Source organism: Rhinopithecus roxellana, chromosome 12 (genome assembly GCF_007565055.1).
Source record: "Rhinopithecus roxellana isolate Shanxi Qingling chromosome 12, ASM756505v1, whole genome shotgun sequence".
In the NCBI taxonomy this organism is placed as follows: domain Eukaryota; kingdom Metazoa; phylum Chordata; class Mammalia; order Primates; family Cercopithecidae; genus Rhinopithecus; species Rhinopithecus roxellana.
Window position 1 is genome coordinate 94,102,449 of NC_044560.1, and position 19,109 is coordinate 94,121,557.

General features: G+C 52.8%; 1 protein-coding gene across 1 annotated transcript in view; it reads right to left on the reverse strand.

Annotated features, from left to right (window-relative positions):
• Positions 1-957: 957 nt before the first annotated feature.
• The window catches only part of SLC2A1 (solute carrier family 2 member 1), a 30,077-nt gene continuing 11,925 nt past the window's right edge, over positions 958-19,109 (reverse strand). The window contains exons 2-10 of the mRNA XM_010371852.2: positions 18,063-18,158; positions 5,874-6,034; positions 5,454-5,694; positions 4,693-4,855; positions 4,413-4,600; positions 4,032-4,136; positions 3,754-3,855; positions 2,418-2,621; positions 958-2,043 (exon numbers count right to left, since the gene is read on the reverse strand). Of these exons, the coding sequence (XP_010370154.1) occupies positions 1,843-2,043; positions 2,418-2,621; positions 3,754-3,855; positions 4,032-4,136; positions 4,413-4,600; positions 4,693-4,855; positions 5,454-5,694; positions 5,874-6,034; positions 18,063-18,158 (1,461 nt within the window). The 3' untranslated portion in view covers positions 958-1,842. The remainder of the gene's footprint in view (positions 2,044-2,417; positions 2,622-3,753; positions 3,856-4,031; positions 4,137-4,412; positions 4,601-4,692; positions 4,856-5,453; positions 5,695-5,873; positions 6,035-18,062; positions 18,159-19,109) is intronic.

The window sequence follows — 19,109 nt, forward strand, 5'->3', positions numbered from 1 at the left end:
AGATTCTTTATACCTAATGGTAATACATATAGGTATTTCCATTTGCTAAGTGCCAGTTTTCCCTTCTCACACCCTTCTTACAACCCCTCTTCATGTCAGGGAGACAAAAAATTAGTTACAAAAACAAATTTCTCCCAGATTTTGTCAGCTGAGCCTCTAGAGACAAATATCCTTGGTGTTTTATTTCCTGAAGTATTTTCTGAGTGCCTGCTGTGCATCAAGCACTGTACTGAATAGTGCCGAGGACCCACAGGAACCAAATCGGCATCTTCTCATGAAACTCAGACTAGTGGCAGAAAACTGGACTTGTGATGAAGGAACAGATGAAGTGCTCTGAAAATTCAGGGGTGAAGGAGGAAGATAAGCTGTCTTTAGAGAGGAAACAGTAGCATATAGAGGAACCAGAGGGGGCAATTCCAAATGAAATGAACACCAGGCAGCTTGACAGCTCACTGGGCCCATACAAACAACATGGTTCATTTTGTGTGTGTGTGTGGGGGGGGGGGGGGTGCGGGAGGTGGGTGGAGTTAATGGAGTAGGGGTTGTATAGTACCATTGTTAAAAGCAGGGGTTTTAGCTTATTCACTGTACGACTTCAGGCACATAACCTCTTTGAGCCTGTCAAATAAAGGTACAGTATTTACTTCACATTCAAAATAATGCATTTCAAGCCTGAGCATCACGGTTGGCACAAAACTGCTGTCTTTTTGAACACCAACTATCAAATATTATGTGATAGAAATGCCTTGAATGTCAAGATAAAGAATGTATATATTCTCTGGGTCACAGGGATCAAACAGATTTTTGAGCAATAGAGGACACTGATGAGAGGTGCGCATAAGGGACTGGATCCTGAGTCAAAGTCTAAGCCGCTGAAGTGGTTGCAACCCCACTTACTTTTGTCTCACTCCCATCCAAACCTCCCTACCCTCAATCCACAAGCATTTCAAAACCATGTTTCTAAAAACCAGCCATTTATATCTGTTTAGGTAAGTAACAGGAGTGAGGTGGTGTATTTACAAGTTGGCTTGTCCAGATATACTATAACTTAGTGTCTGTATTTAATATTGACAACCAAAAAATATATATAAATATCTTGCATCTATACACAACAGGGCAGGAGTCTCCGTGTCTTCTTGAGCAGTGAGTTTGCAGGCTCCCACAGGCCCTCTTCTCATGGTGATAGTGTGGCCCTCAGTGCAAAGGAGACTAGAACCCGACAGCCCAGACTGGCCCTTCCCCTCTCCTCCCTGCACTCCAGTGCTCCCAACTGGTCTCATGTAAGGAAAGATTAATTTGAGTGGTTGGGTAGGAAGAGATGGGAATGGGCAAATCCTAATGGAGCCTGACCCCTAGAGTGGGGAGATCCAGGCCAGCAGAAGGGGTGGCCATAGCCACCTCCTGGGATAGAAGCCTTGTAGTTCATAGTTCGATTAGTGTGTCCTTAGGACATAGGTCCGGCCCTACAGATTAGCTTGGTGAAGAAGGCAAGTGTCTGGACAGGGCTTAGTCCCCACCCTCAGGCACTGAGCCATTCAGGGTGAAGCCTGGGATGTGGGTAGAGGAGACTCAGGCTGATATAAAAATAACAAAATCAGTAATAAAAAAATTATAAAACCTGTTGCTTGTCTGAATAGATTTGAGCAACAGTCCTGCTTTCGTTAAAATCCTGGAGCTGTTAAGTCCTGAATATTCTTCTGGACATCATTGCTGGCTGGAGAAAGGAGCCCCAGGCCCGGCTCGGCTGACATCTGTCAGTTTGGAAGTCTCATCCAGCTGCCTGTGCTCCTGAGAGATCCTTAGGGCTGCTGGGAGCAGGCCGGGCTGGTGGTCTGGAGCACCTCACACTTGGGAATCAGCCCCCAGGGGATGGAACAGCTCCTCGGGTGTCTTGTCACTTTGGCTGGCTCCCCCCTGCCGGAAGCCGGAAGCAATCTCATCAAAGGTCCGGCCTTTAGTCTCGGGAACTTTGAAGTAGGTAAAGATGAAGAACAGAACCAGGAGCACAGTGAAGATGATGAAGACGTAGGGACCACACAGTTGCTGAAAGACATACGGACACGCTTGGTTGGAGTCATGACCCTACATCCTGGCTGTAGGACTTTGGATAAGTCACTTTACCTTTGGGCCTTTGAGCTGAAAAAGGGAACATCCACCTCCCCAGGAAGGCTATCATAATTGAATGAGATCACACTTGCATCTAGCATGTAATAGGTTCCAGGAGCACCACTCAAGGCTAAGGGGAGAACCCTGGAGTTGAGGTCAGCATTCTTGGTCATGTGACCTGGGCTTCCTACCCTCGGTTTCCTCCTCAGCATGATTCCTAATGAGAATGCTGGGCCAGCACTTTGCACAGCACTGTGGGGTCATGCGTGCAGGTGAGAAATGGTGAGTATAGAGACAGTGGGGGTTCTCACCTCCACATACTGGAAGCACATGCCCACAATGAAATTTGAGGTCCAGTTGGAGAAGCCTGCAACAGCAATGGCAGCTGGACGTGGACCCTGGCTGAAGAGTTCAGCCACGATGAACCATGGAATGGGGCCAGGACCCACTTCAAAGAAGGCCACAAAGCCAAAGATGGCTACGATGCTCAGATAGGACATCCAGGGTAGTTGCTCCTGTTGAGGATGACGAAGAAGGGGAAAAGTTAGACTGGGTTGTGATGGATCCTCCGGGGAAACAGAAGCTACAGAGGCAGCCCAGAGTAGAGCCATGCTAGAAGGCAGGAAGCCTGGGGCTGGTCCTGGATTTGTTGTGTATCCAGCGTTGGGCCTACGTTTCCTTATCTGAACAAAATGACTTAAGTCCTGCGGGTTTGTTCCAAGTGTGAGCCCACCTCCTGGGAGTGGTAATGTGGTATGCATGTGGACGGTGCTAAGAGGCCCCGTGGTCCCCTGGCTGTGCCTGCAGTGCAGTCTGCCTGTGGCAGGATGCAGAAGAACATTCCTGGGGGTGGGGTGGATTCAGGTTTTAAGGTTTATGCGGTGCCCAGCTCAGGATGGCACAGAGTAATCACTAAGCATATGGTTCTGCATATAACCATTCTCCTTGAGGAGGCCAGGGTAGAAAAGTTACGGTCTTTCCACTTGCTGCCTGTCTGGCCTTTCGGCAACCACCAAACTTTCCAAGCCCAGGTTGAGCTGTAAAATGATGGTCACGGTGCTTTCCTTGCCCAGAGGCTGAATAAACGACTGCCTGTGTGTGAGTGCCAGGCACAGGGTTGGCACAGCGGTCACAGTCACAGGCTTGGGGCTGAGGTTGATTCTTGGCTTCATCCTTTATCTGACAAGTTACTAACCTCACTGGGAATTAGGCTTCCTCCCCCATAAAATGGGAAGAACTGAACTACACCTCCAGTCGTGTGAACTGAATGAGGCAAGACGTGTTTCTGCACCTCTGTGGGGAGGAGAGCAGTACTTCCCAGGGTTGCTGTGAAGATGAATTGAGGCTACAGGTGAAGATTGGAAAGGGTTAATATGAGGCAAAGTAATTCCTTAAGGAGGTGAGAGTTTGGCGTCTGGGACCAGAGGTGCTGTGCTGAGAATCCATCAAGCAGGGAGGAGCAAGTTCAAGAGAGGATGTGTGTGGTTTGGAAGGAGACAACTTCAGGAGCCAGAAGGTCAGACCCACAGCCAGGGAGAGCGCAGTCACCACCTGGCCTGCCAGCCTGGGGCTGAGACAGGCATTTTGGGATCTGAAGCCCAGGGGAACTCCCCCACATCCCTCACCCTCCAGAACCTGGCAACTCACCAGCAGTGCCAGCGCAATGGTCATGAGTATGGCACAACCTGCCATGCCAGCCAGGCCTATGAGGTGGAGGGTCCGCCGGCCTGCTCGCTCCACCACAAACAGCTGTGGGCAGAGACAGGGTCAGTGCCACCCCTGCCTGGTGCCCCTCTGAACCCACCCACCCAGAGGCCTCACCTCAACAGTCAGAAAGGTCACAGGGCACTGCAAAGACCAGCAGGGAAGATGGCACCGCCTCCTCCCTGGGGCTTGGCTGGGGGAGCCAGTAAGCGAAGACTCACCGACACAACAGTGAAGGCCGTGTTGACAATGCCGGAGCCAATGGTGGCGTACACAGGCTGCTGCACCCCTGCCTTCTCAAAGATGCTCGTGGAGTAATAGAAGACCTGCCAGACAAGAGAAACTGTTGGGGCCTACCTGGACGTTGTGGCCCTTCCCTGTCTCTGTAGCAGTGGATGTGGGACCCAGGATGAGTAAACAATGAAGGGGACAAATAGGCAGAAGGACACTGCACTGCAGTGAACTTACAGGCTTGGGTTCTAAAGGGAAGCTTCTCCTTTGGCAGAGGCACATCTGTTATTTCAAGTTTGGGGCTTGTTCACCGTGCACACTTGACCAGAGGGCTTGGCTAGGGCACAGGAAGGGTGGGTGGGGGCACTCACAGCATTGATGCCCGACAGCTGCTGGGACAGCTGCAGCACCACAGCAATGAGGATGGGCTGGCGGTAGGCGGGGGAGCGGAACAGCTCCAGGATGGTGACCTTCTTCTCCCGCATCATCTGCCGACTCTCTTCCTTCATCTCCTGCAGGTCATGGGTCACGTCAGCCGTCCCGCGCAGCTTCTTCAGTACTGGAGGGACCGGAGGGAAGGTGGGGGTGGCTCAGAGTGGGAAGAAGGCCAGGGCTCAGGGAGTGGGGAGGAGGGCAGGGCCCGGCCCGTACCACTCTTGGCCCGGTTCTCCTCGTTGCGGTTGATGAGCAGGAAGCGGGGGCTCTCGGGGCAGAAGGGCAGCACGATGCACTGCAGCAGGGCCGGGACGAAGATGATGCTCAGCAGCAGGGGCCACAGGTCCTCGTTGCCCATGATGGAGTCCAGGCCAAACACCTGGGGGAAGCAGGGGCCGTGAGCCTCTGCCCTGACGCCCCCTTCCCACCCCGTCCTGCCAGAGTGGCCTTCCCTACTTTGTGTCAGCTGCAGCTTCACAGAAGAGCCCCAGTTCTAGAGGCTCTGCCACTAGCATGAGGCTCAACCTCTCTGAACCCTCCATTTCCTCATCGGTCACGTGGGGAAAGGAGGACCTACCCCACAGTGTTGCTGGGAGGACAAATGCCAAGGCCACAGAGGTATCCAGCACAGAGAATGGGGGCTGCTACTCTGCCACAGGAGGGTTTTGGGGACAGGGAAGGGGAAGCCTCCTGGAGAGAGGGTACACTGCGCATAATGGCCTAAGGCATGCTGGGGGAAGGCGGGCCCTGTGTTTGGCAGCCTAGAGTGAGAAGAAAGGGATTGAGAAGAGTCAAGTCATCTTGCTCCAACTGGGAGGCCATGGTGCTGTGTTCTCTGGACCTGTGTACCATAGCTGTCCTCTGCAGGGCTGTGGGGGCTGGGTGGAAGAGAAACTGCCCTGCTGGGCACAGATCTAAGAGCCACTGAAGCTGTGGGCAGGGGCTGTGCCAGGCAGGTAGATCCTGCCCCAGCTTACCTGGGCGATGAGGATGCCAACGACAATGCCCAGCTGGTGTAGGGTGCCCAGGGCCCCACGAAGGGCTGTGGGTGACACCTCACCCACATACATGGGCACGAAGCCTGTGGTCAGGCCGCAGTACACACCGATGATGAAGCGGCCCAGGATCAGCATCTCAAAGGACTTGCCCAGTTTCGAGAAACCCATGAGCACGGCAGACACAAAGGCCAGCAGGTTCATCATCAGCATTGAATTCCGCCTGGGGGTGGGGTCACAGGTCAGGCCGGTGCCCACATTCCTTGGGCTCCCAGGAGCTGGGTCATAGGTAATACACTAAAACAGACAGGGAAGTCTCCCCCACCTCCCACCCCATCTGGGACTCCCTGGGCAGGAGGGCATGGGCCCTCCAAGGGCAGTGCCAGGACCTCTCCTACTTACCGGCCAAAGCGGTTAACGAAAAGGCCCACAGAGAAGGAGCCAATCATGCCCCCAACGGAGAAGATGGCCACCGAGAGGGACCAGAGTGTGGTGAGCGTGGTGGGCAGGATGCGCTCCCCATAGCGGTGGATCCATGTCTGGTTGTAGAACTCCTCAATCACCTGCAGGGAGAGATGCAGCCTGGGTGGGCAAGCCCCAGGCCAGGACCCAGTCTTCCTTTTCCTTTCCCCTTGCACCCCCCCTCCCTAAGAGAGGGCCGGGCCCTGGCTCTGCCACAGATTCACTCCATGTTCTTGAGCCAAGTCCCTCTATTTTTGTGGGCCTTATTTTCCCCAGGCAAGAAACAAGGGGTTGGAGTCCATCTGAGAGCCCTGCCAACTCTCCCGCTTCCCCTAACGTGTGGTTTCCAGGGCCCTGTGGCTTCACAGGCTCAGTGTGACTTGCTGGGATGATGGCAAGTGACCAATGGTGGAAGTTCAGGCATAGAACAGAGAGGTACAAGGCCAGGTGTGGTGGCTCACGCCTGTAATCCCAGCGCTTTGGGAGATCAAGGCAAGCAGATCACGGGAGGTCAGGAATTTGAGATCAGCCTGACCAACATGGTGAAACCCTGTCTCTACTAAAAGTAAAAAAAAATTAGCTGGACATGGTGGTGCAAGCATGTAATCCCAGCTGTGCGGGAGGGTGAGGCAGGAGATTGCTTGAACCCAGGACGTGGAGGTTACAGTGAGCCAAGACTGCACCACTGCACTCCAGCCTGGGTGACAGAGTGAGACTCTATGTCTCAAAAAAAAAAAAAAAAAAAGAGGTACAGAAGGAAAAGGGCCTTCCTACTTGCCCCTTTTATCCTCACCATGTCTCAAAGCCCCAAGGGCCCATCTCCTGCCACCGGGCCCTCTCCCCAACCCCTTGCTGGGGAGGAAGCAGGGCTTGACAGACAGGTTCCGCCATCCAGGAAGTACAGACTCCCTGACCACACTGAGGGCCTGGTGTGACAAACTCACACATGTCACCTTTCAGATGTGCTTGAAAGACTCACACTGTGGCTTTCTGTTCCCCAGGCCTAGCTCCCTTGTGTCTGGCCTGCGAGCACCCCCTTGAAGGACCCACGCATGGCCTCCTCCCCTCTCCCAAGGGCCCAGCTAGGAGGTATGGGGAAAGGCTCCACACAAGGAAGCAGTTCCAGGAACTAGAAACGCCTGTCCTAGGACAGACCTGCCTACCAGCCCTGCCCCAACCCTGGCCAGCTCCCAGGGATGTGTACTGCCTGAGTACACTCACCACACTCTCAGTGCCACAGGACTGGCCAGACCCACCCAGCCACACGTATAGCAGAGTGCAGGCCTAGTTACCCAGAAACGGCTTCTTGTGCACGTATATCATCACACACACATAACCATGCTCATAGAATCTGAATATTCTTGCTTCAGCCAGTCACAAACTCACAGGCCCCTCATCCCCTACCACTTACAGCTCAAACTCAATTCCATTTGAACCCAACCCATCCCAACACCCCTCCATGTGTGTGCAAGCTCATACACACACAGCGGTATGCAGCCTCCATCACTGCTGTTGGTCCTCCCTATCCCTTCCAACCCACTGAGGTCTAGCAAAAGAGGAAGGTGTGGGCGGGCACACTTGCCAAACGGGGACCTGCAGTCCCAGAAATGCCCACCGAATATGCTGGGCCTGCCTCCTGGTGCCTTCCTTCCCATTGCTGTGGGTCCTCAGCCTCTAGTCATCTCTTTCCCTGCCCTGTCACAACCTGTCCCAAGTCTGGAGGCATCTGATGGAGGCCAGGCTCCAACGGGCGAGGACAGTTGGTAGGGCAGAGGCAAGCCCTAAGGATCTGCTTGTCCATTCCAAGGATGCCAGGCAGGGCAGTGGACAGAAACCTGAACTCTGAATCTGGACACAACTAAATTCAGGTACTAGCTCCACCCCTTATTTCCAGTGTGACCATGAGCAAGTTATTTCATCTTTGAGTTTCCATGGCCCCATTTCTAAAGTGCAGACATTAGCAGTAGCTGCTTCACAGTGCTGCAGGGAATCCGTGACACAGCGCTCTCCAGTGCTTGGTGTCATCATCCCTAAAATCACCCCACTGCACACTGGTGGCCTGAAGGCTGTGCAGACCACTAACAGAGTCTCCCCAAGCCTTCAACCTGTAACTCAAAATCGGGGCTCTTGCCTGGTATCAATCCAATCTCCCTACCTACCACACCTTTGCGCTATATACCATTTCCCACTCCTCTATGCCTTTGAGATGCTACCACTCCTGCCTGGAAGGTACCCCTGGCCTTACTGCTGAAACCTTTCGAGATCCAGGTTTCCCTGACTCCGGGAGTTTGTCTTCCCTGAGGAAGACACTTGATTCACACCATGGTCTGTCCCAGAGCCAATGCCAGGGATACCTGGTGAGTAAATGGAGGAATTGATGAACTAAAGATGTTTGGCTCTCCTCTTAGAACCCCTTGATTCCGCTGGGGGCAGAGAGAAGGTAGATATTGAGAAAAAAACAGAGCAACAAAACACAAAGTGTTCTTCCATGGACGAAACTAACCCCAGAGGAGGACTGGTCGGGAACGGTAATGCCCCGTTTATCAGGCTCCACCAAGAACAGGCTGTTCTGGATGAGGGTGGATATGGGAACTGTCCAGATAAATGGCACTTGCTCTTTTGAGGGTCCAACCTTTCCTGACCCATTATGGGGTGAAAATTTGATGAGATTTCACTTTGCTCTCCTGAGCAACCAGATCTACAAGCAGGGCTGCAGGGCAATGGTGTCTGCCCTTGGGGCTCTCTGCAGGGGCAAAGAGAGGTGTTTGCCCCTGTGCAGACTGGCTCCTGATGGCGAAATTTCTGCATTCCGTAGTTCTAAGGTATTCCCCCACTCCTCTGTGGTTCAGAGGCTTGTCTTGTACAACTCTACACACCCCTTTTGAAATTTGCCAAGAAGTCAGCAAATGGAATTTGTTTGAATTGTATACAAAGAAAGAGTAAATAGGTGCTAAGTAAGGCCTGAAACTACCTAAATAAACTTGAAGATCTGTTGAGATGTTGGGGCAACTGATAAGAGAGGTGTATAAGTGAGGTGTGACCAGAGCTCCACCCTGAGTTACGTCTCCTGCCTGTGGTCACACAGTCAGAGGGACCCAACCTTGTCCAGGGCTGGCTCCTGGACGCTGCCTAGCTGCTCTGTTACTCAGACCACTTTATGGGGTGGAGGAAGGGTGAGCAGCCAGCTCTCTGCATGTTAACCTTGGCCTAGACTCATCCTCTTCAGCCCACAGTAGCACTTCCTGGCCAAGCTAAGGCTGGGGAGTGGGTTTCTGCCTCTTGGTGCCTGAGATTTCTGGGAAGAAGCCATGCCTGGTTTTCCATTCCTACTGCTGGTTCCGGTGCTCTGTGCCCTCTCCTCCTTGGGGATTCATATGGGGTTCCATGCTGACTCTTGGTTCAAGAAAGGCAGGGGATGCTAGAGAATGAGAAGAACCCTACATAGGGAAAAGCTCTGAGGTCACATCCTCCCTAGAAGTGTCTGGGTGCACCTCAGGAAAGAAGAGTCTACTTATGCCCTGACAGGATCCCACAGGCCCAATCCCGTGGGATCCCAGCAGCCTCCGCAGCCCTGGGTCATGTGTGAGGTGAGACCTGGCACGTGCCTGTTCTGAACGCTCCTACCTCACATGTCCATCCCAAGCTTAGGAGTTAGACACTTGATGCTGCCACCACCCCACATCCACCAATCACCAGGTCCTCTCGATTCTGCCTCCGAGTCTGTCCTACTTCTCTACCCAGGCAGCCTGCCCTGGGTCTCATCTGGATTCTGCTCCTGACTCTTCCTATCCACCAAAGTCAGACTTCATTTCCCACAGCGAACCACCCCTCAGAATGCAGTCGGTGTCCCGCACACCAAATGTGCCAGGCTCAGCCATTCACCCGCTTCTCTGCTCCCTTCCCAGCCCAGTCTCTTCACCCAGCTGTGGGGTCTGGGTGGCGGCAAGCGTGTTGAGGGAGGAGCGGTTCTGGTCAGTTCCCAGGGGGACTGCCATGGCGTCGGCCAGCCGAGAGCTGAGGGGCTACTAAAGATCTCTGTCCAGGTGCCTCACTGAACCTAGAGGACACCCACCATGGAGACCACCCTAGAGAAGCAGGTTGACTCTGGGCAGCTGAGATCCTTTGGACCAGATGACTTCTGGTACACGAAGCTATTCCTCATCCAGTGGCTTTCCTGGGGTGAGGGGGAGGCCTGCACAAGCCTAAGGACACCCTGGGAATCCCCATACCACCTCCTGCCAGTCTAGGCAACTGTGGGTGAGACCACATGTCTGCCTGTCTACCAAGGAACTTCTCACTTCCCCTTTGTAGAGCGGCATGAGGCGGCGAACACTGCCTGGCACATGGCTAAGCTGTTACTGTTGTCACTGTTGCTCTCTCAAGAAGAGAAGTCACCACCTTCAGAGGAGCCTTAAGGACAAAGTTTTTCATTATGAAATTGCTGGAAATCATTACCCTAAGAATGTAAGAGTAAGGAGGAACCTGAAGGAACTAGGGGCCTGCCTCGGGGAGTAAAGCTAGTCTCCAGGCCCTGCTCAGCTGCTCCTGGCAGAGGAACCCAGCAGGTCTGTAGCCCCAGAGGGCAGAGGCGCCAGGGCCAGACTCCAGCTTCGGGGAAGGAAGAGCTTTATAGACTTCAGGGTATGAGGCTGCCCACCTTACAGGTGGTGAGTTCCCTGTAAGTAGGGAGCATGCAAGTCAAAGTGCTCCAGAGCCGGACTGGCAAACATTTTATGTAAAAGGCTAGCTAGAATCCATTAGGCAGGGTCTGTGAGCCACATATGGCCTCTGTCACTCATTCTTTTTTTCTCAACCTTGTAAAAATGTAAAAACCATTGTTAGCTCATGGGGTGTACAAAAACAGGCTGCTGGCTGGATGTGGCCCTCCTGCCAACCCTTGATCTAGGATTCTACACCACTGCCAGGAGGGGTATGTGTTTTGGAACCTCTGGCTGGTCTCACCATCCTTGCTGCTAGACATTCCTCTACCCCAGGAGGACTAGGTCGGCTAGGTCATCCCCAGCAGGGATCCCTGGGCCAGGTTGAAGCTCCATCTCAACCCTCCCTGTGCTCTACTGGATGCTATTGTGGGGAAAAAGGGGCTAACTGCCAGCCAAGCTTTCAGCGCCAGTTACAAGGAGGAAAGGGCCAGCTTCTCCAGCTTAGCCTCTCAGCCTGGCCTTCACCCCTGTTCCCTGCCTGCCTGTCTTCCAGCTGGGGCCGGCCCCGCATTGCCCCTCCCCCAAGCTCTCAGCCCAGGGCCTTCATCTCCACAGCAACTCTCAGCCACACCCCAGGGTCAGCTGGGAGATTGGAGCCAGATGTTCCAGGTGGGGCTGGACAGATAACCCTCCCCACTGGGTCCCCTGGGGCCTCATTTTGGGGCCTGAGGGAAGAGGCCCAGGTTGGGGCTACAGCTGAGCCCCAACCCCCCTGCAGAGGGCTGGACCACCCAGGCTGCTTCCCTGGAAGAGCCCTGACATGGCTAGCCTCCAAACCAAGGCCAGGCCTGCCAGCAGACAGAGAAATCATCCCACCGTGGCAGCCATACCCGAAGCCCTTCTAAGCTCTTGCAATAAAGTGACTCCTCTACCCCAACTATGACTCACGAGGCACACGCGGTGACTCCCTCATATGACACCTCACATCTTTGCTTGGGCCTAATCACCTTTCAGGGCATGCACAGATACTCCTCTGGAAAGCCTTCCTCCTGAGAACCACCCCTCCCTCTCCACTGCAACTGGTTCTCAAACAGAGGCGGCTTTGGCATCCCATAGGACATCTGCCAATGCCCAGAGACATTTTTGGTTGTCACACTGGCTACTGGCATCCAGAGGGTAGAAGCCAAGGATGCTGATAAACATCCTCCAACGCACGGGACAGGCCTCTACAACACCAGCAGAAACATCACAGTGCCAGGCTGAGAAACCCGGCTCTAAGGGCGAAGCACCCTCTCCCTCTCCCTTCCCTGCTTCCACTGTGCTTGTTTACATTTCCATCATTGCCTTTAGACGGCTAACTGTAAGGTACCATCATGGAGATGGTCTGATGCATCCGTGTCGCTGGTGCCCAGCACGGCGCTGGAGGTGGAGAGTTGACACTAAATAACCAGCAAGCCATGAATCTAACTGAAGGGCTTGAGGGGTGATGTGATATGACAGGATGTGATGGTGTAAGAGATTGAGCAACTGTGTGTGGGAAACTTGAGACGCTGGGACATGACTGAGCTTGACTCAGCTCCGAAGTGAGAGCACACACGGCCACCTGGGTGGCAGTTGTAGATGAGTGAAAGGGTGTTTAGGTGCCCATCTTCCACAATGGTCAAGGAAACAGACTAGGGCCAGACTCCCTGGAGTTACATCACAGCTTTGCCACTTATTAGCTGTGTGTCCTTGCTTTCATTGCTTAACATCTCTGTGCCCCAGTTTCTTATAAAGCAGGGAAAATTACGGTGTCTGCCTAATGGGGTTATTTTGAGGAACAACTGAATTACTATTTCTGGAGTATGTATAACAATGCCTGGATTGTATAACAATCTGTAACAATGTATAACAAGCCTTAAGTAAGCAGTAAGGGTTTATGGTAGTGGTGATGGGTGAAGGGGAGAGGGGACCAGAACTCTTTGGATATAGGAGAGAGAAGGAGAGGCTGCCCGGAGCGCGCAGCCCAGCTCAGCCTGACAGGACACAGGGCTTGGGTTGGGAGGCGGGTGTTGCCTCCAGCTCTTTCACTCACCAAGCTGGGTCATCTTGGGCAGACCTCACCTCCTCTGCAGACCAGGTTCCTCCTTTGTCAAACAAGGAGTGTTGTTTGTCAAACAATGAGGCCTTTTCTGGACCAAACTCTCTGGATTCTGAGGATGCCTTATTCTCAGACATGCCTGACACTGTCCCTTGGGCCAGGACTTCATGGTTTCTCAGTGGCTGTTAGTCTACTGGCACTCGGTTATTTCTACTGGCAGCTCAGTCATTTGGGGAGGGGAAAGGCAGTGCTCCTATGAGCCCAGTATGATGGTCAGGATTCTCTGTTCATTTAGCTGCTCCCCCTGTGTCTGGGCTCACCTCTTCCACCTCTGTCCTCCTCCTCCAGGAGGGGATGCATGGCAGGAATTTCCTGTCATCACTCACAGCAGGGCAGGGCCAGTGCGCAGGGCTGGGGAAGCGCGAGGCCTGGAGCCCACCTCTAGCTTAGCCCCTCACTCTCCAGATACCTCATCTGGCTTCAGTTCCCTCATTTAGAAGAGGGGAAGATAATGTCAGCCCCGCCTGCCTTGTAGAGTTGCTGTGAGGCGGTAATTTATGGGGAGGTGCTTTGTAAACATGTAAGAAAGTAGGATTAATTAACCACTTCCAGGAGGAAGCCCTTTGGGGCCTGTTTTATGGAAGAGAACAAGTTTCTGGCATCCTCACCATTCGTGGGGCAAAGTCTCTTTTCAAGAGTAGGCAAACCATGGCCAACCCAATGCTGTTTCCTAAGACAGGTTCTTCTAAACAGACAAGGGAAGTTGGTGTGCCCAGTGTAGGCAGTTAGCGATTCCTCATCAGCAGAACATTTCACATCCCTGCACCTCTGCAGAAGCCACTCCCACTGCCCAGACACCTGCCCTTCCTGCCCCATGGCGTCAACTCACCCTTCAAGGTCGAGCATAGCTGCCAAGTCCTCCGTGAAGCCCTTTTTTTTAAATCTCCCCTGTCTCCCCAGCCCCAGCATTAGTTGCCCCCTGTTTGCTCTCACAGCACCTTGAAGCCCTCTGTTAGTGACACTCTGGCTTTCTCCAAGGGGTCTCTCCCATGGTTGTGGAGACAGGGCCTGACTCAGACTGTGTCTCAGGCAGCTCCCTGAGGGCCAGCCTGTGCCTGCTGTGTTCACAGCTATATTTCTCCCTCCTCACTGTCTAGGACAGCACCTGGCACAGCGTGGATGCTCAGGAAGTCCTGGCTGAATGAAAGGGTTGGCCGGATGGAATCTGTGCCGCCCTAGGGCAGGCCTTCAGCCCTACCCGGGTACAGGAGTCGCTCTGCCCTGTTACTACACGTGGGCTCTGAGCCTCACTTTCACTTCTTCCCCTTGGGTCCTTCTGTCCTCTCTTCACATGTTACATGTATCACTTCTAATCTGTCTCCGGGTTGGAAAAACTGCAGCCAGCCTTGTGAGAAGTGTTTGTAAAGTGCAAAAGTCAACAGACCGAGTGCCTGGGTGCTTGTCCAAGAAACACCGCTAGATTTCAGCGTTCTCGGTTCTGGCCACTCACATCTCCAGTTTTGGTCTGCTGGGGCTGGTTCCTGAAGTGACCTTTGGACAGGTGCCCATACATGGTCCTATGAATGCAGTTTACAGCCTCACCTGGGCCCTCTGAGCTGCTGACCAGCCCTGTGATGCCCTGGTCAGAGGTTCTGCCCATATTCCATGACAGTTATTATAACCTCTCGCTTATTTCTGATTAGACAGGAGGCCCCGGGGATCACAGAAGTCCATCTCAGATTTGTCTATATCTTTGGAAGTCTCTCAGTCCCTGGCTGGTCATGGTGGCTCACACCTGTAATCCCAGCACTTTGGGAGGCCAAGGCAGGTGGATCACCTGAGGTCAAGAGTCTGAGACAGCCTCACCAACCTGGTGAAACCCCATCTCTACTAAAAACACAAAAATTAGCTGGGCATGGTGGTATGCACCTGTACCAGTAGCCCAGCTACTCAGGAGGCTGAGGCAGGAGAATCACTTGAACCCAGGAAGTGGAGGTTGCAGTGAGCCAAGATCATGCCACTGCACTCCGGTCTGGGCAACAGAGAAAGACTCTATCTCAAAAAAAAAAACAAAAAAAAAACAGTACCTCTGTCCCTCCTGGCCAAAGGCAGCCCCTCCCTTCTGCTCCGACACCACCTCCCTCCTGGAAGACCTCCGCCCTCACTTCCTTATCTTCACCCTCTCCTCTGCTGATTCCTTCCAACATGTTTTAAAATGACCTTCATTAAAATACATAAATACATACATACATACATACATACATACATACCTAAATTCCTAGCCATACCATCATTCCAAACCTCCTCAACTCTTTTCTCCCTTTCCCACCAACTCTTTTGGAAGTGCTGTCTCCACCCTTTCTTATCTGCCTCTCACTCTTCACCCAATCGTAGTGAGGCTTCTACCTGTGCTGTGCCACCCAGTCAGCCCAAATGGCCACAAGGCCACCATCGCCTCTTCTGCATTCAGCAATGTGGAGAGGCTTGCTGAGTTCAACCCCTGGGGTACCTGATGGCATTCCTCCACTCCGTTCATCCACTCACTATCCACCAGTGTCTATTACTATGACAGGCACCATTCTAGGCACTAAGGACATGGCCGTGGACAAATCAGACAAATACCCTGGCCCTTCGACAGCTTACATTCTCCCTCTGTGTTTGGAGGGTATCCTCTCCTGGTTTTAGAGATACCAGCTCTTGTTCTTCTACTTAGGGTCCTTTTCTAGCAATGGGTTGTTCTCTGGGGCCTTGATCTTTTTACTTTTAATTTTTATTGATTTAATTATAAAATTGAGATGAGGTCTTGACGTGTTGCTCAGGCTGGTCTTGAACTCCTGGGCTCAAGTGATCCACCCACCTCAGCCTCCCAAAGTGCTGGGATTACAGCGTGAGCCACCATGCCTGCCTTAATCTTCATTTCTCTTTTTATTCCACAGTCTCCCTAGAAGATCTTCCTCCATTGTGTGGATACCAGTGACTAACTCTCAACTTTTCTCCAGCCTGGGTCTAAGAAACAGACCCACACATGCAAGGTGCCTCCTGTACATCTCCAGCTGTGTCACCCACGTCTCCATTCCTGCACATCTCACGGCCACCTCTCAGCTCCTGGCACACTTGCTCCTTCTTCAAACCACTCCTTCTTCAAACCACACATCACCAGATACCTAGAAACCATTTTTAAGCCCTTCTCTGTTGCCCTCGCACGGAATTGATGACCAAATCCTGTCCATTCTTCCTCTGAGGGTTTGCTTTTATGTCACTAGTGCAACGGCAACTTTCTTGATGGTTTCCCGTCTCTAGTCTCACATTCTTAGGTCTACCCCTCCATACCAGAGGCCTGAGTCATTTCCGTACAATGCAAGTCTGATCACGTCTGCCCTGGGCAGAGGGTTCCTATTGTCTTCATCCTGAAGTCTATGCTCCCTAGCTGCCCCTCCCCCCTCCCCCGCCGCCCCTTCTGACTGTGCCCTGTGCCGTGCCATACTCACAGGGCCCTTTGTGGTCTGGCTCTTGCCTACCTTGTTGACCTCCCCAACCTTCCCCCTCCTCCTGTTCACTCTAGTGACACATTAAACTACTCATGCTTTACTGAATGCCAGGCTTTCTCTCTTCTGGGCATTTTACTTTGCAGGGCCCCTGCTCACCCCAACCCTGTTCTGTTTCTGGAAAACACCTTCTCTGTCCTGACCTTAGAGTCCTAGTCCTGTCATTAACTCACTATGAGATCACAGTCAAGACATCACTCAATCCAGTACTGTCAACCTTGGCTGCACAGTTGAATTGGTGGGGAAGCTTCTAATTGAATGCCGAAACAGCATCCCAGACCAATTAAATCAGAATCTGGGGGTGTCCTGGAAACTCCAGTGTGCAGCCAAGTGGAGAGCTCAGCCTCCCTCTGTTTCTTCCCAGCCTGTCTTACAGACTTTCCATTTGTAAGGATTCCCAAAGGAAGCCAGTTCTGAAGCACACACTTCGGCAAGAGCTGTCAAGAGCACTTAGCAAATGCAGGGCTTGGGGCTGGTCCAAGCATGGGCCCACGGTCGCCATGCCCGGCAAACTTGGAAAAGTCCTGTCACCTCGGCTGCAGCTGAGCATGACTCAGCAGGCCAAGCCTTCCTGGTGATTTGCTCCTCAGCAATGGGCATGGCCCATAGCCCACAGTGCCTATTTGGAAAAAAGCCCAGCTAACTCCAGACACTACCTGGTTCCCCCAAACAGGCCCCTGATCTTTGGGAGTCACCACACTCACTTTCTAGCCTCATCCGTCTGGACAAGAAATGTGGTCCTGACGTGAGGACTGCCCACTTATTTGGTCCTCTCTGAGAAGGTACAGATTTTTAAACTGGCAAAGGCAGCTGGTTAGGAAGACAGCCTGCGGCCATGGAAATAAAGAGCTTGGCTTCTGACTCCAACATTCAGTAGCTTTGTGACCTTGGGCCTGTCGGTCATTTCATCTGCCTGGACCTCAGTTTCTGGGTCTATAAAATGGAAATCACCACCCAATCTCATAAACACAAGCAAAATGCCTGGTACAGAGGAAGGGCTCAGTTAGTTTCCTTTCCTGTCCCTACCCCCTACCCCTCTTTTCTTCTTCTCTCCTCCTTAATGCAAGTAGGCTGGGCTGGAGGAGATGATCTAGGTCCCTTCCCATCCTGACATTCAAGTAAACAAGTGAGGACAGATCTAGGATGCATGGCAGGGAGGAGGAAGCCAGCACAGACCTTCACCCCCTGCGGCTCCCTAGGGCAAGACGCCATTTCTGCTTTGACTGGCACAGGGCCTTCAGGGAGGACGCAGTTTCAACCTACAATTGGATGCCTTAAAAGGAAGTGCACTGCCTGTGGATGGGTATGAGTGCAGGCTCAAGGACCACCTGGCAGGCAGGTGATGGATACCAGCTGTCTCTGACTAGCTGGGTGATATTGGGCATCTTTCCTCTCTCTGGCCATTTCCCACACCTGCAGGCTGGGCATGGTGCCTGTTGCCTACAGTGCTGCAGTGAGCATCAAGTGAGACAAGCCCATGAAAACCCTCTGCAGCCCCAGAATGCCATGGAAATGCAGCATGATTGTATCGAGCTTTGCTGAGTTTATTATATCATCCAACATATTATTATACGACTGAGTTGGGTGGAGGGTTGGTCAAGAGGCCCTATAAAAGACCCCAGGATTCTGTGGGACCTGAGATTCTAGAATTCTGCCACCCTAAGATTCCAAAGCAAGAGACGAGTCTCTGACATTGTCAGGGCCAGAAAATTGGCTGGAGAGGCAGACAGTGCGTTGATGTAAATGACTCTAATTCAGGTGCTGGTGGTGTGAGACTGTGGGCATGTGTGATGTGCAACAGAGCAGGCTGGTGTCCATAAGCCAACGATGGTATCGTACTCACCTTCTGGGGGGCATTGATGACTCCAGTGTTGTAGCCAAACTGCAGGGAGCCAAGCACTGCTCCTCCCACGGCCAGCATGAGGCGACCCGTCAGCTTCTGCAGAGAAACAAACCACACTGTTATAGGCGTGTCTGGGCCCAGGTTACTACAGGGCAGGGCCTGGACTGGCAGGTTCCTGTGTTCAAGTATCTTGCCTGACTCCTGGCACCACACCAGTCTTTCTCCCAGGAAACTTGGCCTATTCCCGACCTCAGGTGCCCAAACCAGCCTAGCTGACTTCAAGACACTGGGCTTGCCGACCATTTCCTGGGGAGAGAGGGGAAGTATGGTCTTCTCTCTCTGTAGCCAGGTCTCAGAGAGGGAGAGGCTTCAGATTCGTGGGGGTCTCATTTCTCTGGTGAAGCCATGCCTGGGGTCTGGTGGTTCTAGACTCTCTAACTGGGAGGCCCAGGAACCAGCCCTCCTATGCAAGGGGGCCCAAATTACTTGGTAGGAGTAGCACAGATATAGGAGAAACAACCTAGATTTGGAGCTTAAGGCGCTGGCTTCTGATTCCAGCCCATCGGCCTGTTTGCTCTGTGAATTCCAGCTAAGTCCCCCTTGCACCACTTCTCCCCTGTCCTCTAATTTGATGGTCAGCAAAATGGCAACAGCTTCATTTGTCACATTGGAGATGTGATCCCACCTTGCCCTGACCTTCCTGCTATTCACAGGGCAGGAAACTGAGCCCTGAGAGGGTGAGGCAAGTTCCAGATCACTCAGGAGTCTGCGGCAGAGAGCTCAGGGCTCCGGACTCCCTACCCAGTGCTCCTGACGGCAACAATCCCCAAACCATAAGGCTCTTAAGGTTATTTGGACATAGATGACATGCTAGGCAGGAATGCACTTTGGAAAAGTGCACAAGGTGAGTAAGAGTGTTGGGCCAAGGTGTTTCCAGTGGGCAAAGGGCTAGGAGAGAAAAAGGGCAGTTTGCTTCTATCCACTGGAAGCCGAGGACATGATGCAGCAGGAAGGGCAGAGGCCAGCAGGTGAAGAGCCCTGCTTAGC